Genomic DNA, 26,802 nt, shown 5'->3' on the forward strand with positions numbered 1-26,802 from the left:
GTGTGACCTAGGTTGCAGCTACAGCAATGCCAGCTCCTTTACCCACTGCACCAGGCCTGCGATCGAACTGGTGCCACCAAAAGGGACAAGCTGGGTCATTAACCCACTGCACCACGACAGGAACTCCTAAATATCTTACACTTTTATTTGTCCATTATACCTACTGAAGCTGATAAAAAAGTCTACAATTCACCTAGAACTGTTTTTTGTGAAGGAAGGTAAGCCTTTCGATTTCTCCATGTGGAGATCCAGCTGTCCCAGTGTCATCTCTGTCATAAACCAAGTGTCCATACGTGTATGGATTTGCTTCTGGGGTCTTCCTTCTCCTTCCCTTAAGTCTTCTCTTTGATATTCCTTATTTAAGTTAAGGATATCACTGCTCATTAGTCACCCAACCAGGAAATCTGGAGACAATCAGTACCAACCCTGCCGATTTGATCTCATTAATGTTTCCATATTCCTACCTTTTCTCCATTTCTAACACCCCTTACATCTTGACATTGGCCAGGGCTTCTGACTGGCCTTGCAAATGCCAGCGCATCTTTCCTCTCGTATTTCCAAGCACCCTGGACATCAATGTAGGAGAGCCCTTGACGAACCGGGGGACCTGACCGAGTGAGGACAGCTTGCTTTCACACGCCCTCCGTCCCCCACGGCCTGAAGGCGGAGTGGGGATCCTGCTGGTTCTTCACTTTCTCTTCCAGGCACCTTCCAGCTCTACTTCCCTCTTAAAGTCAAGACTGATCAGCGACTTGTCCACACCGGGGTCTAAAAGGCATTTCAAACAACAGACGTAAGGGTTCCTGGAACCAAATGACTGCTTTCGGGGGATGAAGTTTCTAGATGGCACAAGGGAGAAAGACTGGGATAGTGTTTGGAGAGCAGAGAGAATGAAACTAAAATTATGGAGACAAGGTCTAGAGTCTGGATCGGTCCAGGTAGCATGAGACTGAAGTGGCGTGGAGGAGACGCGCACTGGACAGTGGGCATTCAGTGAACTCCAAGTCCTAAGAAGCAAAAAGATCCTCAACGTCAATGTCCTGAAACTGTTAAGACTAATGGAGGAGCAGCTCCCGTCGTGGCGCGGCAGAAATGAATCCCACTAGGAACCGCGAGGCTGCGGTTCAATCCTTGGCCTTGCTCAGCGGGTGAAGGACCCAGCGTTGCCGTGAGCTGTGGTGCAGGTCGCAGACATGGCTTGGATCCTGCGTTGCTGTGGCTCTGGCGCAGGCCTGGGACTCTCCATATGCCGTGGAAGCGGCCCTAAAAAGACCAAAAATAAATAAATAACAGAGGAGTTAGAACCCAAGAGTAAAAGTGAGTCAAGAATTAAGGTATTTATAGCTGCAATGATGGGGAGTAAGTGACATAATTTAATAGTATAATATTCAAAGCTTTGGGAAATTAGGAAGAAGAGAGGGAGAATAATGAAAAGACAAGCGAGACATCTACCCTTCCTTTCAAGCTCAATGGTAGGAGGTCATGAGAGAGGTCAGAGGTAAGAGTTAACATTTAAGAGGGCTGCAGACACTGTTCTAACCCTTCGCTCTCCCCTAGGATTTCATCAGAAGACTGAGCATAGGAGTTCCTGTTGCGGCTCACTGGGTTAAGGACTTGACATTTTCTCTGTAAGGATGCAAGTTGGATCCTTGGCCTTGTTCAGTGGGTTAAGGATCTGATGTTGCCATAACCTGCAGTGTAGGTCACCAATGCGGCTGGGATCTGGTGTTGCCATGGCTGTGGAGTGGGCCTCAGCTGCAGCTCCAGTTTGACACCTTGCCCGGGAACTTCCATATGCTGCAGGTTCAGCCATAAAAAGAAAAAGGAAAAGGACTGAGCATATAGGAGATTTTGCTGATGATAGACTATGAATTCCAGAAGGTACACTGGAAGAGTTTCAAGAGTCAGTGAGGGATGAGAAAGAGTCAAACAGGGAATATTTGGAGATTTACAGGAACTAAGAATGTAGGAGATGGGGAGTTCCCACTGTGGTGCAGTGGGTTAATGATCCTGCTTATCTCTGTGGAGGCACTGGTTCGATTCCCAGCCCAGATCATTGGGTTAAGAATCTGTTAAACTTTGCATTGCTGCAGCGGTTGCCTAGTTGGCAGCTCCAGCTCAGATTCGATTCCTGGCTTAGGCACTTCCATATTCAGCTGAAAAAGGAAAAAGAATAAAGAAAAGAAAAAGAAAAAGAATGTAGGAGACAGAAGGGGTGACTACCTGGGCTTCCTATGGTGGCTGACATAAACGGGGATACAGGATAACGAAATTAGCTTCAGAGGATTCAAGGCAGATAGAGGTTAGGGGGCTGCAAGGGTTAGGGAGTAAAGAGAGGAGGCTTACCAGGGATTTTGCTCCGGACCCTGGAAGACAGGGCTCAGGGCTTAAGGAAGACAGTACTTCTGGTCCCAATATACTAGTTTAAAATCAGATGATATCTAACAAGTACCATATAAATATGCATTCTCACTGATCTGTTAATCTTATTCTGAAAACATGAACCAGCAAGTTCATGCCTACATATGATTTTCAGACAATCTTTATACATATATTCGAAAAGAACACGAGAAAGGATATTTTGGGCAACATTGACTCTAATAGGGAAAAATTTAAAACAATCTAAATGTCTGTGCTAGTTACCAATTTAATATCTCTCAACTCCAAATTCAGCCATTAATACCCGCTCTGCCGTAGAGAGAATTCCTTTAGGCATTTCCTGTATAGTGAACACAATGTTAAGCTTTCTCGGTAGAGGGCGCTGGAGGGATGATGTAGAAGGAAGAGTCTCCCTTCCTTGCAGTCAGGAGTGAGGCAGTGAGGACAGGCAGGGGGGCTCTGACCTAGTCGCATCCTGGCAATCTTGCATCCCTGACCTGACCTGCGATCACTTTCCACAGCCCTCCCTGCAAGGCTGCTGAATGCCCCAGGCATGCCCACACCAGTCCTGACTCCCTCCGCTTGTCTGGTGCACTCAACCCCTGCCCCCTAGCTTCGTCTTCCACCTCGTTCCCAAGGGATATAATACACTCCACGTCTCCTACTCTCTGTGCAGGCTCGGATGCTAGCTGACGTGCCAGTGCTCCAGAGGGCTGCTTCCTGATTGCCCAGTGACTGGATGAGCCTTGGCCTGGGCCAGCCAGCACATGTCGACAGCCTCCAGGGGGCTACAACCATGTCTTCTCCAAAAGGGTCTGAATCTAGTTCAGAGGAAGTCTGAATTCAGTGTAGAGAGCCTTCTTACCAGGTTTGTTCTCTCCTGAGTATCTTTTCCTCAGCTCTATGGCACCCTTATCAGGTTCCTTTCCATCTTGAAGTTACTCTTTTATTGTCAGAGTTAATAATTCTATTAAACTTCAGCTGTTTAAATCACTGCGTGGTCACCTGATTAGGCCCAGACTGATCTACTATCCATCAATAAGAAAATTAATGTGTAAATTGTTACACAACATAATACGCTACAGGTAATAAAAATAAATGAACTAACTTCCCATTTACGGTCTGGCACATCAGGAGTTTGGAAGTGCTGCTGCATCCTATCAACAAGTAAAAAGCTGAACAAACCAAAAAGCAAACTCTCAGAACTGTCAGAGAAGGGAAGTCCCAGGGCAAACCACTGCTCCCAAAATGAGAGAGAGAGAGAGAGAGAGAGAGAGAGAGAGATGCAGAGAATCACAACGTAACCCAGCAGAAACCCAGGAGCAGACTACCCGGGCAGCAGCACCAAGGCAGGGAAACCTGAACTGTGATCCATGAACTGCCAGAGGCTCGGCGTACACAGCTTTGAGAGTTAAAAACCCCCAGGGGTGCAGTCACGGCGGGGGCCCCCCACTACCTGGAGTTTCACCTACAGGACTCCTGCCGGAGCCTCCGAGGGAAGGTCTGAGAAAACTCCCCTCACGCTTCTAGCAGGGAGAGGGGTAAAGGGACCATTCTGGAATGCGTGGGCATTCCTCGCTTCTTAACAAGGCCCGCCCTCCGGAGAAACTCTTTCACCAGAGCGTCGCCTTCTGGGGTTTGACCAGAGCCCACCCGACCTGGGAGAGGGAGACGGCGCACTCCAGCCGCTTCCAGCCCCATCGCACCCAGGGCTGGAGGAGAACTCAGGGCAGTGTATGTTCACAGTCCAAGGCACAGGCTCCCCGAGAGACGGAGGACGACAGGGCACTCAGCCACGCCGACGCCTCACCGCCGCGCTGCTCGAGGCCTAGTTATAGCACTTCTTTTACCCAGTACCCCACGGCTGCCTTTCAACCCAAACTAGGAGGCATCCTGAAAGGCAAAAAACACAGTCCAAAGAGACTGAACAAGCAGCAGAACCAGTCAGATGTGATAGGAATGTGGGAATTAACAGAGCAAGATTTTTTTTTTAAAAAAAAGGAACCTATGATTAATATGCTAAGGGCTTTGACGGAAAAAATAGACAACAGCGAGAACAGATGGCTAACATAAGCAGAGAGAGAGAAATGTGAAGAAAGCAGCAGAAATGCTAGAGGTCAAAAGCACTGTAATAGAATTTAAAGTGTCTTTGAAAAGCTCATTAATGGAACTGACCCAGGTGAGAAAAGAATCTCTGACCTTAAGGATATGATACCAGAACTCGAAAAACTAAAAAGGAAAGGGGGGGGGAAAGGACTGAAATTAATAGAAGAGAATATCCAAGAACTACGAGAACAACTAGGAAAGACACATGTAATGGAAATAGCAGGAGAAATAGAAATTTTTTTTTTTTCTTTTTAGGGCCACACCTGCAGCATATGGAAGTTCCAGGGCTAGTGGTTGAATCAGAGCTACAGCTGCTGGCCTACACCACAGCCACAGCAACGGAGGATCTGAGCCGCATCTGCAACCTACACTGCAGCTTGAGGCAACGCTGGATCCTTAACCCACCAAGCGAGGCCAGGGATTGAACCCACATCCTCTTGGATACTAGTCAGGTTCTTAACCTGCTGAGCCACAACGGGAACTCCCCAGACGAAATATTTGAAACAATAATGACCAATAATTTCCCCACATTAATGTCAGACACCAAACCACAGATTCAGGAAGCTCAGAGAACACCAAGAAGGATTCAATGTGAAAAAAAGTACATGTAGGCATATCACATTCAAACTTTGAGAAAAATCAAAGATAATGAAAAAATCCTGAAAGAAACCAGAGGGAAAAAACATCTTACGTATAGAGAAGGAAAAGATAAAAATTATATTCTGTTTCTCAGACACTCTGCAAACAAGGGAGTTGAGAGAAAAAACAAAAAAACAAAAAACCAACTAACCTAAAATTCTGTGCCCTGCGATATTACCCTTCAAAAGTGAAGGGGAAATGAAGACTTTCTCAGACAAACAAAAACTGAGGGAATCTGTTGCCAGCAGACCTGCCTTATAAAGACTGTTAAAAGTTCTGAGAGAAGGCAAATGATACAGATCAGGAACGTGGATCTACATAAAGGAAAAGCATTAGAGATGGAATAAGCGAAGGCAAAACGAAAACTTTGATGTTTTATATTCTTAACTGATTTAACAGATAACAGATTATTCAAAATAAGAACAGCAAAAATGTATTCAAGTAGGTATTTTTATGTGTCTATTTTATATGCTTAGGGGTAAGTAAAATGAAAGCCTGCAATCATACAAACGAGAGCAGGGAAGAATTAGGATTGTTTGCTATTATAAGGTATTTACAAGACCTGTGAAGCAATAGAATGTTATCTGAAAATGGGCTTGGATTATCTGTAAATGTACATTGCAGACCCTAAAACATACACAAGGAGTTCCCATTGTGGCTCAGCGGTAACAAACCTGACTAATATCCATGAGGATGTGGGTTCAATTCCCGGCCCCGCTCAGAGGGTTAAGTATCCAGCATTGCTATTAGCCATGGTGTAGGTCTCAGACTCGGCTTGGATCCCGTGTTGCTGTGGCTGTGGTATAGGCTGGCAGCTGTAGCTCCAATCTGACCCCTAGCCTGGCAACTTCCATATGCTGCTGGTGTGGTCCTAAAAAGACAAAAATTAATTAATTAATTTAAAAAACACATACAAAAAGGAAAGTACAACTGATATGCTAACAAAGGAGAGAATATGGAATCATATAAAATGCTCTACTAAAAACCACGAAAGAGAGAAAAAGGGTAGAAGAGAAAAATAGGAAAAAAGACCAAGGCAAAAAAGGAAAACAGTAGCAAATATGGTAGATACTAATCCAACTATATCAAGAATCACCTTAGGAGTTCCTGTTATGGCTCAGTGGTAGTGAGCCCGACTAGGATCCATGAGGATGCGGGTTCAATCCCTGGCCCTGCTCAGTGAGTTAAGGATCCAGCGTTTTAGATAAATAAATAAATAAAAATAAAACTGCTCTAGGAGTTCCCACTGTGGCACAGCAGGCTAATGACCTGGCATTGTCTCTGCAGTGGGGTTGCTGCTGAGGCACAGGTTTGATCCCTGGCCCAGTTCAGTGAGTTAAGGATCTGGTGTTGCTGCAGCTGTGGCTTGGATTCTATTCCTGGCCTGGGAACTTCCATATGCCATGAGTACAGTCAAAAACAAAAACAAAAACAAAACTACTCTAAAACACAGTTTATTAAATTAAAAAAAGCAAAACAATGGACTAGGAAGGTTCCATTCCCAGAAAGGCTTAGTAAGTGCCTCCTGAACTGACCTTACTGTAGTTATAATCTATAATATTTAATATTGAACTGAACTGTACAGAATAAACGAACCTACTTTCAATTCAACAGGCCCCATATTTTCTAACAAATTCCAAACTTCAAAGTGAAAATAACAAGTCTTAGAATATCCTGTGGACCCACATATCAAAAGGTGTAAGATTCGAGAATCTGATAACAAGGTTTGCTCAGTAAGGAACAATTAGTGCTGCCTTTCGCAGCATCTGGTTAAGCATAGAGGCTATGGCCACAAAAAGGGCTTTTAAACCAATTCTTCCTCCCTGGGTCTGAGGCCTGCCTAGAATTTCTGCAGTGATTTAAGGAGAAATGATAATGATGATACAGCTGACACGTGTGGAGTACCAAGCGTGTTATACCTATTACAAAGCAGAGTCACAGACCCGGGCAGGCCGAAAAGGCCAGATGATGCGCTCAATCAAAGCTCCTTAAGCAGAAAAGATTTAGTCCCAAACTCCGTCAGGAATCCAAACAGACAGATAATCATGTCAGAGCGAGGTGGCCAGTAGCAATCACTGCCAGGTGCTCACATTACAGTTGTGAAACTATGTTCACGGTCTAGACGTGCTAAATCCACTCTGACACATGAAAAGGCCAGGTCAGATACAGGCGAAGTCTTTAGAAAGTTCATGGCTAGAATGCACCATGTGAGCTACCACATAACCCAGCCAGTCTGGGCGAGGGGGGAAGTATCTATGCATGACGAGAGCTTTGCTTTAAAAGCCAAGTAGGTCTCCAGTCCCCTGGGTCTCCCTGGGGTCTTGGTGACGTGAGGCAGTTTGGTTTGATGTGATTCTTGGAGAAGGGCCATGCTGGATCTGAGTAAAGTGAGACCCTTCTCCCAAGGACAAAGATAAGTTTCATAATCACCCGACTCCCAGGGTGTCGTCCCCCCCCCCCCTTTTTTTTTGGCTTTTTAGGGCCACACCTGCAGCATATGGAGGTTCCCAGGTTGAATCACAACACCGGATCCATAACCCACTGAGCAAGGCCAGGGATCGAACCCGCAACCTCATGGTTCCTAGTCGGATTCGTCTCCACTGGGCCACGACGGGAACTCCCTCAGGGTGCTTAAACAACTATTCCACATGCATTCTCACTTCCTCCCTCCAAAGACAGTCAACTGTGAGCAAGGAGACAGACTGAAGTGGAACAGGCCTGTCTTATTTGGTTTAATGCTATACCGTTTCATTACTTGGGTATCTTTTTATTGCCCATAGATAGATAAGGCCTGCAGACTACCAAACACAGGGAGCAATGACTTTCTATGGTTCCAAGTCTGCTCTGTTTCCATTATCTCCAGGTCTGGAACTTCCACTGTAAAAAGTAGAGCAGTGAACAGTGTAGCCAAGCAACAACACCTTCAGCAAAGCTGAGGCTCCTGGTCTGGCTCCCCTGGGATGTAAGAATACATGCCCAGACCAAAAGACATGCCTAACTCAAATTAGGTCTTCTACCTCAAATTCCTTTTTTTTTGCCTTTTCTAGGGCCACACCTGTGGCATATAGAGGTTCCCAGGCTAGGGGTCGAATCAGAGGTGTAGCCACCGGCCTACACCACAGCCACAGCAACACGGGATCTGAGCCGAGTCGGCAACCTACACCACAGCTCATGGCAACGCCAGATCCTTAACCCACTGAGCAAGGCCAGGGACCGAACCCGCAACCTCATGGTTCCTAGTCGGATTCGTTAACCTCTGAGCCACAACAGGAACTCCTACCTCATAATTCTTTTTTTTTTGTCTTTTTGCCATTTCTTGGGCTGCTCCTGCGGCATATAGAGGTTCCCAGGCTAGGGGTCGAATCGGAGCCGTAGCCACCGGCCTACGCCAGAGCCACAACAACGCGGGATCCGAGCCGCATCTGCAACCTACACCACAGCTCACGGCAACGCTGGATCATTAACCCCCTGAGCAAGGGCAGGGACCCAACCCGCAACCTCATGGTTCCTAGTCGGATTCGTTAACCACTGCGCCACGACGGGAACTCCCCTACCTCATAATTCTTATACATTCCTTAGTCCGGCCTTACGCTGCCTGGAGGAGCCCACATTCCAGATGAAGCAGAGCCTGAAGACATGAGATCATTTGCTTCAATTCCAATACGTGAAATCAACGTCACTGTGAAACGAACACGCCTCTCACTTTGCTGCCTCCTGTTCTAACAGAGGGAGTTATTAAGAGTCGCATGAGGCAGAATACCATCTCCGTGGGCCCTGACTCCTGGGCGTGGTAGGACAAAATGCTGCTGGAGCCCTCATCACATGGCCCCAGATGCCTGGAGTCACCACACATTCTCCACGCACTAGAACAGAGGTGGTGGACCCAGGATACGCACAAGCCCAAAGGCGATGTTGACAGGTCAAGGCAAGAAATGACTAAGAGTCAAAAATAGACAGAACACAGTCTCCCACAAAAAGCATGCCCAAGGGCTCTGCCAAGTGAAGGGACAATGTGATATGCTGAATCACACAAGCTGAGAAGTAAGGAAAGAAACTGGGCATCTGTGACCACTCTTTCATTCCACCTTCCTTCACCTCCAAGCACTCACCTGTGTGGCCATGGAGTGGTGAGTGGGGTCGCGGGAGTGTAGGGGACGTGCTAGAGGTCACAATCAAACTCTTGCGGTTACTTGTCCGACAACTGCAATGAAAACACAAATGTCAGTTACAACAGGGCTGCGTCATGGGCCCAGAGAACCCAAACGGCTAGTAAGGAGCCCAAGAGTGACAGCAGTCCATGAGCTGGGCAGTACAACACTTTAAACTGAACTGGCTCAGCAATTACTGTTTGTACAGTGAGATTTCACAAATCACCGTGTCCCGTCTTGGAATCGCTTTCATCTGTCTTGATTTTTATCTTGTATTGCCACGGCACTTTTTTAATGTGTAGGTTTTGCTCCCCCGAGCAAATACACAGAGTTCCTTAAAGGAAACAACCATGTCTTAAACGGTGTGTAATGAAGAATGACCACTGAGAACTGGATTCAGAAAACAAAACACCAAAGTCATAAATACTCTCATATCTCATAAAAATTAATCTTGCAAAAAAAATGAAACTATTAACTTAATCTATAAAATCTATTTTTTAAAACCGCTTAATCAGTGAATTAAGCAATATTCTTCAAAAACAACAACAAGGAGTTCCTGCTGTGGGTCAGAGGAAATGAATCTGACTAGCATCCATGAGGATGCAGACTCAATCCCTGGCCTCGCTCAGTGGGTTAAGAATATGGCATTGCTGTGGCTGTGGTGTAGGCCAGCGGCTACAGCTCCAATATCACCCGTAGCCTGGGAATCTCCATATGCCACAGATGCCGTCTAAAAAGACAAGGAAAAATATTCTTATTTCACCATAAACTTCAGAATAGGCCTGGGTTCCTTCTGTAAAGTTTGGCTTTTCTTCACATTTTAACACCTGAGCTTTTTCCTGTGGCTGTTTGTAGAAAGCCAAATCATGATGAAAAGCCATTTCATGCTATATCTGCTACTGAAAAGTGTGTATAAATTTTCTGAAAGTTAGCCCATCTTTTATTCATTCATTCATTCATTCATTCATTCATTTTTTATGGGAGGAGGAGCCGCTGTAATGACTAGTCTTTACAATACATCTGAGTGAGTTACTGCAGGGGCTCCGTGGGCCAGCTGGTAGGGCACCAGCTTGCAAGAGGTTCCACAGCTAGGGCATTGCTGAGTCTTGCCTCTGTGTACCCAGAACCAGATGGTGGCACTGTTGGTCTCTTGGCAGATGCAGCCACTATCCACTTGTTGGTGCTGGAGAGGACTTCGTTAGGGTCTTCTTTTGGAGTTTCCGTTGTGGCTCAGCGCAAAGGAACCCAACTAGTTACCATGAGGACACAAGTTTGATCCCTAGCCCTGCTCAGTGGGTTAAGGATCTGGTATTGCCGTGAGCTGTGGTGCAGGTGGCAGACGCAGCTCCAATTTGACCCCTAGCATGGGAACTTCCGTATGCCACACCAGGTGTGGCCTTAAAAAATAAAATAAAATAAAAAATAGGGTCCTCCTTGGTACCTGAGGCCCCTTCGGGGCGGCCATACTGTGAGGGCCCAGCCCCTTGCACCAGCCATCATGACCGCCTTCCCCAGCCCAGTCGCCTCTTCTTCATCAGTGGCAGCCCCTCCAGAAGCCAGAGTGTACGCAGTGACTCCATCTGGACCTCGGGCCCTCAGGGCCCGTGCAGCCAGCGCTCCAGTTCTGAGGAGTAACCTTGAAGCCGTCACACCCGCTACAAACACCAGCACTTCCCAGACCATCTTTTGAAGGCCTTCAGGAGGCCCGTCCTCTATACTCATCCAAGTAAATATTTACTCAACATCAGCTGTGCCCCAGGCACCGCTCTAGATGCTTAGGGAAGCAGCAACGAACAAGAGAGTGAACAGTGCCCTGAAGAAAGCGGGAGAGAGGGTTCAAGAAGCAGAAGAGAAGTCGAGTAGGCGGCAGGAAGGAAAAAGGACAGGAAAAGAAGTGGGCTGTGGAAGCTCTGGGGATGAGGCCACAGCCGGACTCCGTAGGCTGGTAGATGGTAGACTGTGATGGAGGACTACTGGGATGCGACAAGAAGCTGCAGGGAGAGCTGTGACCAACCTTAAAAGGCTGCAATTAGAAAATGACAAGCACTTTTCCCTGAGAAACTCTCAGGACTAATCTAATCCTGTCTCGCGCCTCTTATGACCCCCGTTAACCGTCAAACGCCCAAGCCGTCCCTTCTGATTTGACACAGAGTCCCTTCACTCCTTGATCTTTTATTTTTATTTATTTATTTATTTATTTAGTCTTTTTGCCTTTTCTTGGGCCGCTCCTGCGGCACATGGAGGTTCCCAGGCTAGGGGTGGAGTCGGAGCTGTAGCCGCCGGCCTACACTAGAGCCACAGCACCGCAGGATCTGAGCCGCGTCTGCGACCTGCACCACAGCTCACGGCGACGCCGGATCCTTAACCCATGGAGCGAGGCCAGGGATCAAACCCGCAACCTCAGGGTTCCTGCTCGGATTTGTTAACCACTGCGCCACGACGGGAGCTCCTCCTTGATCTTTTAAAAAAAGCTCACACACGCTGGGCCTCCATGAACTCTGTTATCAACAAACCATATCCTTACCTTCTTCTCAATATTCAATTTATTTTTTATTTTATTTTGTCTTTTGTCTTTTGTTGTTGTTGTTGTGGTTGTTGCTATTTCTTGGGCCGCTCCCGCGGCATATGGAGGTTCCCAGGCTAGGGGTCTAATTGGAGCTGCAGCCACCGGCCTACGCCAGAGCCACAGCAACGCGGGATCCGAGCCGCGTCTGCAACCTACACCACAGCTCAGGGCAACGCCGGATCGTTAACCCACTGAGCAAGGGCAGGGACCCAACCCGCAACCTCATGGTTCCTAGTCGGATTCGTTAACCACTGCGCCACGACGGGAACTCCTCAATATTCAATTTAAATTCTAGTTATAGCTGGAACCTTGCTATTCCTCCCGGACACCAGAGTCCTGGTGAAAGCCCAACCCTTTTAAATCCAACTTTCCACCTATTGTGCAACTACACATGGGCAGCTGGAGGTGACCAAAAAAATCCAAAATCATATAGGCTGGTGTGTGTGTTTACGATGATAAATATCAAGTGAGTCCATACTACAGCCATCTAGGAAATACACTCCCTCCAAGACAATTTCTCCCCAAACTTCCAGCACTCCTTCCCCAAATCCTACCCTTATATCTGCTGACTGCTTTTTATTCAATTAGGGGTGAAAAGAAACAATGCAAAAAGAAGTACGATGCACTCCTGCTACAAAAACCTATTAGCCCAAATCTATATCCATAAAATCGACTTTCCCATCCACACCAGCAGAAGGAGGGACCACGTTCCTGTCAATCCCTCTACTCACCAGTACTTGCACTGTCCTCCTCCTATGTCATGAACTTCTACTTCTTACTGGATCATTCTCGTCATCATAAAAAGATGCTGTCAGTCCTCTATCTTTTTTTTTTTTCTTCCCCTCTTTAGGGTCACACCCACAGCATATGGAGGTTCCCAGGCTAGGGGTTGAATTGGGAGCTGTAGCTCCCGGCCTACACCACAGCCACAGCAACGCAGGATCTGAGCCACGTCTGTGGTCTACACCACAGCTCACGGCAACACCGGATCCTTAACCCACTGAGCAAGGCCGGGGATCAAAGCTGCGTCCTCATGGATGCCAGTCGGGTTCGTTAACCGCGGAGCCATGACGGGAATTCCCCATTCCTTCCATCCTAAAAAACTAAAAATAAAACCTTCCATAGACCTCGGTCAACTTTGTGAATGAAAACTACTGCCTGCCACATCAGTAAACAAAGAATGGTGCAGCCATCAAGCCATCACATCATAGCTCCTGAAGGAACTCAGGACGGAAACAGGACACCCGCCATCTAGGAGTCAGCAGCTGTGGTCACCCCCCTTCAGGAGACTCAGGGTGAGAAAGCTCAGGACACTGCCCCCAGATGTTCTCAGGGGAAATAAAACATACTCTCAAGAATATAAACTCCGGGCCCTTCAGTTTTCAACATGAACAATTTTACAGAACGTACACATGAAACCACATTAAACCACAGAAAGCCCATCCAGACCGAGGGAGTCCTGAGCAGAGACTCGCCTCAAGGACTTCTCTGCCTGGGCTTCGGCTACCTTCCCCGCCAGGTGCGTACGCCCTTCCTCCTCGGCCCAATTCCACGCATCCTTTAAGAATCGTGAGCGCAAGTGAAGTTTTGTATGATCTCCTTGTTATTCTTCTGGCCAGGCAGGAGGATGTCTTTACTTTCCTTGAAGGCCTTTGGCACTTGTCGTCTCTGAGACTCAGGGTCTTAGTGTCAAAAGCTGTGCAGGAGGAACGGACAGAGCTTTGCAATGAGAAGATCGGAGTTTGCGATTGCGGGTGACCCTCGAGCAAGTCTCAGAAAGCCTCATGCCCTGTTGCTCTCAAACATAAAATTAAGATAATATAAACTGGAGTTCCCGTCGTGGCGCAGTGGTTAACGAATCCGACTAGGAACCATGAGGTTGCGGGTTGGGTCCCTGCCCTTGCTCAGTGGGTTAACGATCCGGCGTTGCCGTGAGCTGTGGTGTAGGTTGCAGACGCGGCTCGGATCCCGCGTTGCTGTGGCTCTGGCGTAGGCCGGTGGCTGCAGTTCCGATTCGACCCCTGGCCTGGGAACCTCCATATGCCGTGGGAGCAGCCCAAGAAATAGCAACAACAACAACAATAACAACAACAAAAAAGACAAAAGACAAAAAAAAAAGATAATATAAACTTACGTGTCATTCTGGACTCCTCCCTTTTATATGTCAATGTTATAAATCTTGTTGGCTTTAACATCAAAACATATACAAAATCTGATCATTTCTCACTTCTTTCACCACGGCCACCTTGGACCAGGCCACGGTCACCTCTTACCCGAATTACCTGAAACAGCTTTCTCATTCCTATTCCTGCTTCCACTCCTCCTCCCTAATCTATTCTCAACAAAACAACCTTTAAAATATAAATCAGAAAAAACGTCCACTTCCACCCAGGACGGATTAACAAAGAAAAGATGTACGCTCTCACCTTATACAACCAATAAACTGGACCGAGAAAGGAAATCCTTTTCAGGCACTGGGCAACAAGCAGGACAATAAATAGGACGGTGATGGTTGAGAGAAGGGAAACAGCCGAGGTGAAGACTCTCACTGCCTGAGCTCTCCATCTGGAAGACACCCCAGCCGTGGCACAGAGAGGACGTGACCTGCACGGAACCTAGCGGCTGAGGACACCACCCAAGAAAAAGAGCAGGTGCGCTTCTCCTTGGTACCCGGGGTTGGGAAAACTGATGTTCCCACCAGGCAGAGGGCAAAACCCTGGCAATTCATGGGACATCAGCAAGGAAAAGCCAGCCGCAAAGGCTAATCTAGTCCCACCCGACAAAGTTTAAACGCAATCAGCGAAGTTCTCCTGCAGCACAGCGGGTTGAGGATCTGGCGTTGCCAGTGCAGTGCCTCAGGTCACTGCTGTGGCGCAGGTCTGATCCCTGGCCCAGGAACTTCCATATGTCACAGATGTGGCCAAAAAAATAAAGAAATTAAAATAGATTAAAAAATACAGTCCTCAAAAGGGTCACATTGTTTCTAAGTAACGTAACTGCTTCCCAAAACAAGGCTCAAAAAGAGTGAGAGAAATAAAAATGTGAAACACATCAAGGTCAAATTCACAGTGATTTGCATGTAATAAAATTACTAGGCATGGACAAAGGTAGGAAATATGACCCGTAATGAGGGGTGAAATCAGTAGACCCAGAGATGACAAACATAGTAGAACTGGTAGAGAAGAAACATTAAAACCATTATAACTGTATTCCATATTCTCTTCTGTTTTTGTTTTTCTTTTTTCTTTTCTTTTTTTTGCTTTTTATGGCCACACCTGCGGCATATGGAGGTTCCCAGGCTAGCGGTTGAATCGGAGCTACAGCTGCTGGCCTCCACCACAACCACAGCAATGTGGGAGCCAAGCTGTGTCTTCAACCTACATCACAGCTCACGGCAACACTGGATCCTTAACCCACTGAGCGAGACCAGGGATTGAACCTGCATCCTCAAGGATACTAGTTGGGTTCGTTAACCGCTGAGCTACGAAGGGAACTCCCAAATTCTACGTTTTCAATAAGGCATGGGAAAGTATGAGCATGTTAAGGAGAGAGTACAGATTAGATCTTTTTTAAAATGCCAACAGAACTTCCAGAGATTAGGAGTCTCAGATGAGCAAGGCCAGAGCGGAGCCACATATGTGACCTACACCACAGCTTACAGCAACGGATCCTTAACCCACTGAGCAAAGCCAGGGATCAAACCCACATCATCACAGACATGTTAGGTTTTTAATCCACTGAACCACAACAGGAACTCTGAGAAAAGGGTATTTAATTTAATTTAGTTTATTTATTTATCTGTCTTGTCTTTTTAGGGCCACACCCACAGCATATAGGGGTTCCCAGGCTAGGGGTCAAATCAGAGCTGCAGCTGCCGGCTTACACCACAGCCACAGCAATGCCAGATCCAAGCCGTGTCTGTGACCTACACCACAGTTCACAGCAAGGCCGGATCCTTAACCCACTGAGCACGGCAAGCGATCGAACCCGCGTCCTCATGGATGCTAGTTGGGTTTGCTAACCCCTGAGCTGAGACAGGAACTCCAGAAAAGGGTATTTTGAAAGGAAAGAGGAACAGGGAGCTGTGGGACCCCTTGACGCGGACTACACATGTGACCAGAGTTCTTAGAAGGGAGGACAGACGGAAAAACATTTGAAGAAAGGATTGCTGAAACATTTCCAAATGTGATGATAGTTACAAACGTCCAGATCCGAGAGGCTCAATGCACCCAAAGCACAAGAAACACGAAGTACATCAGGGCATATACTGCAGCCAGTCTAAGACGACAAAATCTTCAGAGCAGCCAGACATAAAAATTCCGTAGCACTTAAAAGAACAAAACAACAATGACAACAGACTACTATTTGGTAAACAGTAGATACAACCAGAAGCCAGTGGAGAAATGCCTGAAAGTACTGAACCTAGAAACTAGAACCAAGCGGAAACACTTTTCAAAAAGATAATCCAAATAAAGACTCTTGCAGGGGCACCAGAGCTGCACGAATCCATTGCCCACAGACCTGCGCTATTAGAAACGCCGAAGGACGTCCTCAGGCAGAAAGAGCACGACACCACACGGAAATCCGGATCCTTACAGAGAAAAGCACCAAAAATGGTAACTGTGTGGGTAAATAGAAATCACTTGTTTTCCTTTAAAATTTTTTTTGAATTTTAAAGGAAATAGAACAATTTTCTGTGGGGTTTATAACGTATGTAGATATAAAACATAGGATAGCTATGGCAACAAGGCTGGGAGGGAAGAACGGAAATATACTGTTGGGAGGCTCTTACGTCAGCAGGCAGTGGTGTACTACCACACGAAAGCTAAAACATTCCATTAGAAACACTAACACAACTACTACAAAGGAAAAATGAAGAGCATAATTAATGTACGACAAAGAAGAAGTGGGACAATAAAACATATGCAGTTAAGACAAAGGCTGTCAGGATACGAGAGCAAGACCCAACTATATGCCATTTATCATGTGACAGCAAAAGCCTGGAAACCACCTCAGATGTCCACGAACAGATGGAGGATAAACAAACCACCGTGGACCCATACAAAGGACTACTATTCAGCAATAAAAAGGAAACAACTACTGACTCATACAGTAAATGAATCTCACAATAATTATGCTGAGACCAAGAAGCCAGACATGAAACTGTACATACTGAACAATTCCATTCATATAAAATTCAAGAAAACGCTAACTAATCCATAGTGACAGACAACAGGTTAGTGGTAGCCCGACCAGAGGCAGGGGAGGTATTATAATGAGGCATAAGGAAACTTGGGAGTGGTAGAGATGTGTTTATGGTTTCAGTAATGCATAGTATATCAAGACCCATCAAACTGTGTGTTTTAAATGTGTATGGTCTATTATATTTTAATCATACTTCAGGAAAGCTACGCAAATTTTTTAATGTAAAATAATATCCAGCCACAGCAATGACAACAGCAAATCCTTAATCCACTAGGCCACAAGGGAACTCCTAGCTATGTAATCTTGAATAAATTATTTTGCCTCAAAAAAAAAAAAAAAAAAGAAAATCCAGAGTTCCCGTCGTGGCTCAGTGGTTAACGAATCTGACTAGGAACCATGAGGTTGCAGGTTCGATCCCTGGCCTTGCTCAGTGGGTTATGGATCCGGTGTTGCCGTGAGCTGTGGTGTAGGTCACAGACGCAGCTCGGATCCCGCATTGCTGTGGCTCTGGTGCAGGCCGACGGCTACAGCTCCGATTCGACCCCTAGCCTGGGAACCTACGTATGCCGTGGGAGCAGCCCAAGAAATGGCAAAAAGACAAAAAAAAAAAAAAAATCCAAGTCACTCTTGTGCTTCAAATTCTCCTGTTTCCTTGCGAGTAAATGTCAGAGTCCTTACAATGGCCTGTAAGCTCTGCAGGGTCTCCATAAGCTCTTCCCGCTAATTCACTCTACTCCAGCCACACGGGCCACCTCATCCTTCTTAGAACATGCCAGGCGGACCGCTGCCCTCACAGCTCACTCCCTCTTCTCTTTCAAGTCTTTGCTCAAAGACAAGTTTCTGAAAGGATTTTTCCAGATCATTCTATTTCAAATGCTACTCTCACCCTCTCAAAGCCCCCTGTCCTCCTTTCCTTTCCTTTTTTTTTTTTTTTAACTTTTTCTAGGGCCCCACCTGCGGCATATGGAGGTTCCCAGGCTAGAGGTCTAATCAGAGCTGTAGCTGCCAGCCTACGCTAGAGCCACAGCAACGAGGGATCCAATCCAAGCTGCGTCTGCAACCTACACCACGGCAACGCCGGATCGTTAACCCACTGAGCAGGGCCAGGGATCGAACCTGCAGCCTCATGGTTCCTAGTTGGATTCGTTAACCACTGCGTCATGACAGGAACTCCCTCCTTTCCTGATACATCTTCCTCAACAGCGCTTACCATGATCTAACACACTCTGGCTCTCATTCTGTGTCTCCCTCCCATTAGAATCCTAGCCTCTGTGAGACGAAGGGCTTGCATGCACTCTGTTTACTGCTCTACTCCTCAGTGCCTAGAACTCTGCCTGGCGCATGGCAGCCTCTCAGGAGTATTTGTTAAATGAATGATCGGATGGGTATAATTTCTTACAAAGATTATAGTAAAAGAGGGTACCTGTATACCTGGCACCCTGGCACGTATAAGGTATAGCAAACCGCTATGTCTAAACTCTTTGTGTAAGAAAATGAAGATCTCTTGAAACTGCAGTGACAGATAATTGATTCTAATTTCATTTGTCATGATCTTATTAAAATTTAAATTAAATCTGAAACACTGAAGATCATATTTCCAGGCCACATGCCTTTTTATGAAGGTACATATAATCTCACTTGGCAAATCTGCAACAGCTGCCAGGGGAAAAAAAGGTCAGACACCCTGGTACCAATGCTATGACTCAGCTGAGATCCAAAACAAAGAACTGCTGAATTATTCCACTTCAACAAGCACTGGCCATTTCCCCAGGATCCTAGAAAATAAAGGCAGGTCTTCGTTCTTTCATTCCAGAAGATGCATGTACACAGGGTCAGCCACACAAACTCTCAGCTGATGGAAGGAGACCTGGAAGCCCTCTGGGCTGATGCTCTCTGCTCCCTACTGCAAGGACTGGGTTAAACCAGACTGCTGTCCTACTACCATGCCAGGCACTAGGTTTCTCAGAGCAAGGCTTGGCATTTCACCTTCCTACGTGCTTCACCATGGCCATCTCAGCGGAAAGGACAGTGGGAGCAGGGATGAAGGCACCTGTGCAGTCTCTGTGAAACTGCTGAACTGTGGCATATGTGAAGAGTTCCCAGCCTTCAATAATCACTCCCCCAGTTACTCGCAGGTACTCAAATCTGTTTCCCAATCTGAAGGAATACACAGCACAGGGTAGGACGCGTGGTTGTACATCCCGTAGGGTTTCCAATCTGCAGCCTCTCCATCCCAGAGGCCCAGTTGCTCCTACGAATCTAAGCAGTCAGTAATGAATTGGCTGGCCCCAGGTACCTGTCCTCAGAATTCAGAATGAGGAAAAGACCACTTCTGTTTCATTAAATGTGATCAATAAGGTAGAAGAGAATCTGGGACCATTTAAGGTCAAGCACTTCCAGATGTCACTCTAGAGTAACAACCAGCACGATGGCCCTGTAAAGACGGAGAAGCTAGAGTGGGAGAGAACGCATGTTCTCTCAGTCAGTGAGGGTGCTGCGAGGAGATAAATGCATTACGTGCCTCTTGCCTAGGTTATTTCAACAGCCTCCTAACTAGTTTGTCTCCTATTTCCAGTCTGTTCTCGACACAAGGAGCCACAATGATCCTTTCAAAGCATAAATCAGATGATTTTACTCGTCTGCCCAAAGGCTGCTAATTTCCCATGGAGACAACAAGCTACCTGGACCATTGCACTAATTATTCCCTCTGCTTGGAATGCCCTTCCCCAGACTATACAATGGCTTATCTCCTCCAACCTTTCAAATTCCCCTACCTAACACTGTGACCTGTCCCCTTTAATTCCCCTTCTACCTTTTTTGGGATGGCAGCTCTCCATGAATTAATAATGCTTTTTTTTTTTTTTTTTTTTGGTCTCTTTAGGGCCACATCTGGGGCATATGGAAGTTCCCAGGCTAGGGGTTGAATTGGAGCTGCAGCTTCCGGCCTGTGCCAGAGCCACAGCAGCACCAGATCTGAGCCACGTCTGCGACCTACACCACAGGTAACAGCAATGCTGGATCCTTAACCCACGGAGCAGGGCCAGGGATTAAACCCACATCCTCATGGATCCTAGTCGGGTTTGCGATTCCACTGAGTGACAACAGGAACTCCATGTAATATGTCAAAGGAGTGCATTTCTTGGTGATCACAGGAAAGGATTCAATGAGACTAGAGATTTTGTCTTTGAATGTTGTACAGAGGCCTCCACAAATACGGCCCTGGTAAAAACGAAGCAGTCTAAGGCTATGCCTGATTACACAGTACCTAGGAAGTTTTGGTATATTTGGTTTGTCTTTACTAGTTCCCATGACTTCCGGATTTCTCTGGAAGTTCCAAATTAAAAGCACACTCCCAGGTTAAATTTCCAGACCAGCTTCTTTGAGAGCTAGTGGTTAAAGGGAAACACAAGATACCTCGCAATCGCTTTGTCTGTGTGTCTCACATCCAGGTTAAACCCTGATTTAGTAACAACGTTTCCTTTCTGCCTCCTCCCCCAGTAACGAGGGCAGCTGTCTGGCCTGTGCCCAAGTTTCCACAATAGAGAAGATTAGGACATAGCTCTGTTTCTAGGAGGTGGCCATGGATACAAAGGCTACTTTTAGGACCAAGCCTGCACTTTTGATAGTCAAACTGCTATATGCCACTCACTTTCAGTGACAGTGAATAGCAAGGTTCTAAGTCAGCTACTAGAAGGACTACAAAATATAGGAATATAATCAATCCTTTGCCTTCAGGACCCACAGCTGAAGAAACTCACATGTAGGGGAAGACAACACAGGCAATACAAGCTGACATGGCTGCCTTTGAAGAATCTGGGTGTCGAGGAGTTCCCGTCGTGGCACAGTGGTTAACGAATCCGACTAGGAACCATGAGGTTGCGGGTTCGGTCCCTGCCCTTGCTCAGTGGGTTAAGGATCCGGCGTTGCCATGAGCTGTGGTGTAGGTTGCAGACGTGGCTCGGATCCCGTGTTGCTGTGGCTCTGGCGTAGGCCGGTGGCTACAGCTCCGATTGGACCCCTAGCCTGGGAACCTCCATATGCCGCGGGAGCGGCCCAAGAAATAGCAACAACAACAACAACAACAAAAGACAAAAAAAAAAAAAAAAAGAATCTGGGTGTCGGGATTCCCTTTGCGGCACAGTGGTTAACGAACCTGACTAGGATCCATGAGGATGTGGGCTAGATCCCTGGCCTCGCTCAGTGGGCTAAGGATCTGGCGTTGCCGTGAGCTGTGGTGTAGGTCACAGACGTGGCTTGGATCCCACATTGCTGTGGCTGTGGTGTAGGCCGGCGGCTACAGCTATGATTTAACCCCTAGCCTGGGACCTTCCATATGCTGCAGGGGCGGCCCTAAAAAGCAAAAAAAAAAAAAAAAAAAGAATCTGGGTGTCTATGCTCCAGCAAAATGAAGGTTTTGATGAAGATGAAGGTAGAAGACCTGGGGGACTTATTATTATTATTATCAGCATCATCACTTTGTCTTTTTAGGGCTCTACCTGCAGCATATGGAAAGTCCCAGGCTAGGGTTTGAATTGGAGCTACAGCTGCAGGCCTAGACCACAGGCACAGCAATGCCAGGTCCGAGTCACATCTGCGAACCTACCCTACAACTCATGGCAGCACTGGATTGTTAACCCACTGAGCAAGGCCAGGGATCAAACCCGCGTCCTCATGGATACTAGCCATATTAGCCAGGTTCATGGGACCCGCTACCTACAGCGGGAACTCTTTGGGGGAGCTTATTAGACCCACAGTGGAAAGAGGTACAGGTAATACCATAATATATGCAAGAAGACTAGAGAACAATCAGTCTAGACAGAAGCAGAGGGAGGATGATGAAATCATCCAATGAGACAGACTGCAGACTGCAGCTCCGGTGGAAAATTTGGGGGTGAATGAATGAACACTACATAGAACAAAAGACAACGCACAGGGAAGTAACTAACGCCCTCGAGAAAACAAAAAGTTTTAAAAGAAAACAAACACAACCACAGCACACAAGGATTCAATTAGGAGTAACAGTTATAAAGTCAATCAACATTGAAATAAATGAAATAATTTAAAGTACTTCCTTGTGAGCCGCAACAATCAAGGATGGCAAGAGTGGGGCAAGAGAGAGTATGTTTTCTTTTATCAGCACTAAAGAAGTCATTCCGAAATCATGTCCATATACTACTTTGACAAAATAAAAATTAAACATGAAATGTGGGTAGCTTTAAATACAGTGTGTAAAGTCATATGTAAAGTGAACAGGAGGGGGCTGGTTGGGGTGGGAGAAGAAATCTGTGGCAAGCATTAATTACCACATTTCAACTGGTACAACCCTGGTTCAATCCTAAGCTACAGTCGTGTGTTTAAAGGAAACGAGCAAGTGATCGCCACACCTCTGCTCAAAATCCTCTGACAACCGCCGCAGCCAAACAAATAAACACCTAAACTAGTTACTAGCATGTCATTCAAGACCCTGCATGATACGGCCAGTCCCCTGCAGATCTGTCCTACCCATCACCTCCTCCCCACAAATCCACCCTCCACACACTCCTCACCCCAACAGTAAGCAAGCCCCGGCCAGTATGTCTCTGCTCCTTCGCACATGCTACTGCTTCTGCTTCAATACCCTTGTCTCAAATGCCTACCTAGAAAATATATGTTAGTTATTCTCTTCTTAACTCAAGAGCTTCTGAATTCTCTCTGAAGCCTTCCTTGTGTTCTCCAGGGCAGAATTAAAGATTGTTCTCCATATACTAGCACTGAATTTTGCATAACCTTCCATTATAGAACTTATTATGCAGCTCCACTTGGGTCACTACTATGGCATGGGTTTGAACACTGGCCCAGGAAGTTCCACATGCTGCAGGTGTAGCCTAAAAATAAATAAATAAAGAGAGAGAGAAAGAAATAGAGAAATATAAATGATAGAGTTTCCTTGTGGCTCAGTGGGCTAAGGATCCAGTGCTGTCACTGCTGTGGTTCTGGTCACAGCTGTGGCGTGGGTTCGATCCCTGGTCTGGGAACCTCTGCATGCCATGGACATGGCCACAAAAAAAAGAAATAAAAATGAACTACATTAGGAGTTTCCATTGTGGCTCATGGTGACTACAGCTACAAATCCGACTAGGAACCATGAGGTTGCGGGTTCGATCCCTGGCCTTGCTCGGTGGGTTAAGGATCCGGCACTGCCGTGAGCTGTGATGTAGGTCGCAGATGCGGCTCGGATCCCGCGTTGCTGTGGCTGTGGTGTAGGCCGGCGGCTATAGCTCCGATTAGACCCCTAGCCTGGAAACTTCCATATGCCACAGGAGCGGCCCAAGAAATGGCAAAAAGACAAAAAAAAGAACTGCATTAAAAAATAAAAGTTAATGAACGAAAACTGGCATTAATGAAACAAGAATAGTTGGATAAAGAAAAACTTAACTGGATGTTCTATAAATTAAAATTATAAGATACTGAGTTACAAGATAGTGAATGGATAAAGAGAAAATACACACACACACAGAGGAATATCATTCAGCCATTAGAAAGAATGATATCTTGCCATTTGTGAAAACATGGATGGATCAAGGGCATTATGCTAAGTGAAACAGGTCAGATCAGACAGAAAAAGATAAGCAACATATAATTTCACTTGTACATGAGATCTAAAACAAAAACAAATACTTCCACGATTACAGAGATTAAGATTAGTGGATGCCTGAGGTGGGAGCGGGCAGAGTGGGCAAAATGGGTTAAGGGGGTTGAAAGGTACAAAATTTCCAGCTGCAAAATGATGGGGATATAATATACAGCATGGTGACTATAGCTAATAACACGGTATTGTGTGTTTACAAGTTGCTAGGAGAGGCGCTCCACTGCTGTGGCACAGCGGGGTCGGTGGTGTCTCTGCAGCACCAGGACGCAGGTTCGGTCCCTGGCCTGGTATGGTAGGTTAAAGGATCCAGCATTGCCACAGCTGGTGCATAGGTCACAACTGTGGCTTGGATCTGATCCCTGGCCCAGGAACTCCATATGCCGTGAAGCAGCCAAAAAAGAAAAAAGAAAGTAACTAAGAGAGGGGGTGGATCTCAAAAGTTCTCATCACAGAAAAAAACTATGTGTGGTGATGGATGTTAACTGGACTTATTGGGGTGATCATTTTACAATATATGCAAATATTAAACCATTACACTGTACACCTGAAACCAATATCAATTACACTTCAATTAGACGAGGTAAACTCTAGCTTTAACATCATCAAAAAGAGAAATAGTGAAAGACCATACTGAGGAACCCACACAAAGACACAGTGAATGGATGGCTCTGGGAGCTTATTGCCTTGACCCTATTCAGGACCACAGCATAGAGCACAATGACAGAGATACGTTAGAAAAAACTGCAAAATAATGAGCTTCACTATGAACCACAGACACTACTTCACGGTCTAGTCCACGGTCCTAGTCTTTCTTCTACACAAACTTCTATAAACATTTAGACTAGAAAGAACATACCTCTTTCAAAAATATTTACTCATTCAAAAGGAACCAGGACAAAAGCTATATACAAAGACACTTAGAAGTTTTACAACTCAAGAACAAAACAAGAAACACCACATTTTAAAATGAGTGTAAGACTCAAACAGACACTTCGCAAAAGAAGATAATGCGAATGGTCACCAATCATGAGGGAAAAGCAAATCAAAACCACAATGAGACACTGCTTCATACTCACTGGCATAGTTATCATCAACAACAACTACGAAAACAGAAAATGACGAGTGCTGGCTAGGATGTGGAGAAAGTGGGACATGAGCATTGCTGATGGGAATCATACCACGGCGCAGTCACACTGGAAAGTAGTATGGTGCTTCCTCAAAAAAGGACCTAGTGATCCAGCAACTCCATACCTGGGCACAGGCCCCAAAGAACTGAAAGCAGGGACTCGACTGGACATGCGCACACCATGTTCGCAGCAACACCATTCACAATGGTCCAAAGGCGGAAGTTACCCAAGTGTCTGCCAATAAATGGAAAACCAAAACGTGGTTGATACACACAATGGAATACTATTCAGCTCTAAAAAGGAAGGAATTTTTTTTTTTTTTTTTGCTTTTTAGGGCTGCACCTGCGGCATATAGAAGTTCCCAGGCTAGGGGTCTAATCGGAGCTACAGCCACCATCTGCCGGCCTACACCACAGCCACAGCAATGCGGGATCCATGCCGCATCTGCGACCTACATCACAGCTCACGGCAAGGTTAACCCACTGAGCGAGGCCAGGGATCAAACCCACAACCTCGTGGTTCCTAGTCGGATTCTTTGCTGCTGCACCATGACAGGAACTCCAAAAGAGGGAGGAAATTTGAACCTTAAAGACAGTATGCCGAGTGAAGTAATCGAGTCACAAAAGGACAAGTGTTTTACAATTCCGCCTAAATGAGGTGCCTGCCGTACTCACATTCACAGAGAAGGAAAGTAGAGTGGTGGCTGCCAGGGCTTGTGAGAGGAAAAAATGGAGAGTTAAAGTGTTGGATGGGCGCAGAGTTTCAGTCTGGGAAGATGAAACCATTCTGGAAGTGGATGGGAGGGACGGTGCATGACAATGTGGAGGAGCTTAATGCCACAGAACTGTACACTTAAAAGCAATTAAAGTATATTTAGCCATGGTGAAAAATTAAAATTAAAAAGTTTAAAAGCCATTTAAAAAGAGACAAGAAAAACAGAAGGAAAGGGAAAGAAAAAAAATATATATGTGTGATATAACCAATGCAAAGTTAGTTTAAAAAGCAATATGTTATATTGTTTTAATAGAATAAAGGACAGAAACTATATAATCAACTCCACAGATGCAGAAAACCCATCTGATGTACTCAGTGGACCTAAGAATCCTCCCTTCTCGCCTTCCTTCCTGGATAATTCAGTCTCGAACCCATCAGATTATGATGATGGCCAAGTGGTTGTGGGGATGGCGCCTGGTATGGATGTCACAGACTGATGAAGGTGAGAAGGTTGCTTGCAGAGAACAGTGGTACCCGTTTGGCATAGGATGTCAGAGACCCAGCAAAATGAGGAGAGCACATATACAGGGCTTGCAAAATGAGACTGGCTACAGATGAAGACTTTATCAAATAAGTATATAGAGAGTAACCGGAGTCAGGATTCTCATTATCAAAGAGAAGAGCTGCAAATGTGGAGGTGGAAAAAAGGAAGGGGAAGCAGAGATGTCAAGGTCAACTTACAGTTTTCAATATACAGGGGTTGAGAAATTTAAAAAGCTATGTGCAAGTTATATGCACACGTTCTCTGGGAACAGAGAACCCAAATATCAGCAACTGTGCCCATCATCCATATCCTGGCTTTTAAACACCATAACTAATCCAAGGGCTCGGGGGTGAGGGGGGGGCAGAGCACGAAGTAAGCCACCCAGGATCACCTCGACTGGCAAGAGGAAATTCCCGACGAATGATGGCGGTATAACAAAAAGACAAATAAGTTAGCCTGAAGAAACTCCCCTTGACTAAATAAATATGGTCCAGTGCAAGCACCAAAATATACGTGATATTAATAGATTATCACCCATTAAATAAGAGCCCACTGAATTCATGCAGATATGACAAAATAAGTGAAAAAATAACAGGGAGAGGAGAAAGCTTTTCCTTACAGTGCAATTTCAACGGATGAATGTGGAATAATGGAATTAGAGAAATATTATTTGGCAACCAGAACAGCATAATTCAGACAAGAAACATAAACGGATGCTAAAAACAGCGGGTTAAAATCTGATGAGG

The 26,802-nt window shown here is 46.0% G+C and overlaps 1 protein-coding gene across 1 annotated transcript in view; it reads right to left on the reverse strand.

Moving 5' to 3' along the window:
• Positions 1–26,802, reverse strand: part of MAST2 (microtubule associated serine/threonine kinase 2) — a 212,537-nt gene that overhangs the window by 37,445 nt on the left and 148,290 nt on the right. The window contains 1 exon segment of the mRNA XM_047789211.1: positions 9,234–9,325. Coding sequence (XP_047645167.1) covers positions 9,234–9,325 — 92 coding nt within the window.

The sequence above is a fragment of the Phacochoerus africanus genome, chromosome 8 (genome assembly GCF_016906955.1).
Source record: "Phacochoerus africanus isolate WHEZ1 chromosome 8, ROS_Pafr_v1, whole genome shotgun sequence".
NCBI classification, from domain to species: Eukaryota; Metazoa; Chordata; class Mammalia; order Artiodactyla; family Suidae; genus Phacochoerus; species Phacochoerus africanus.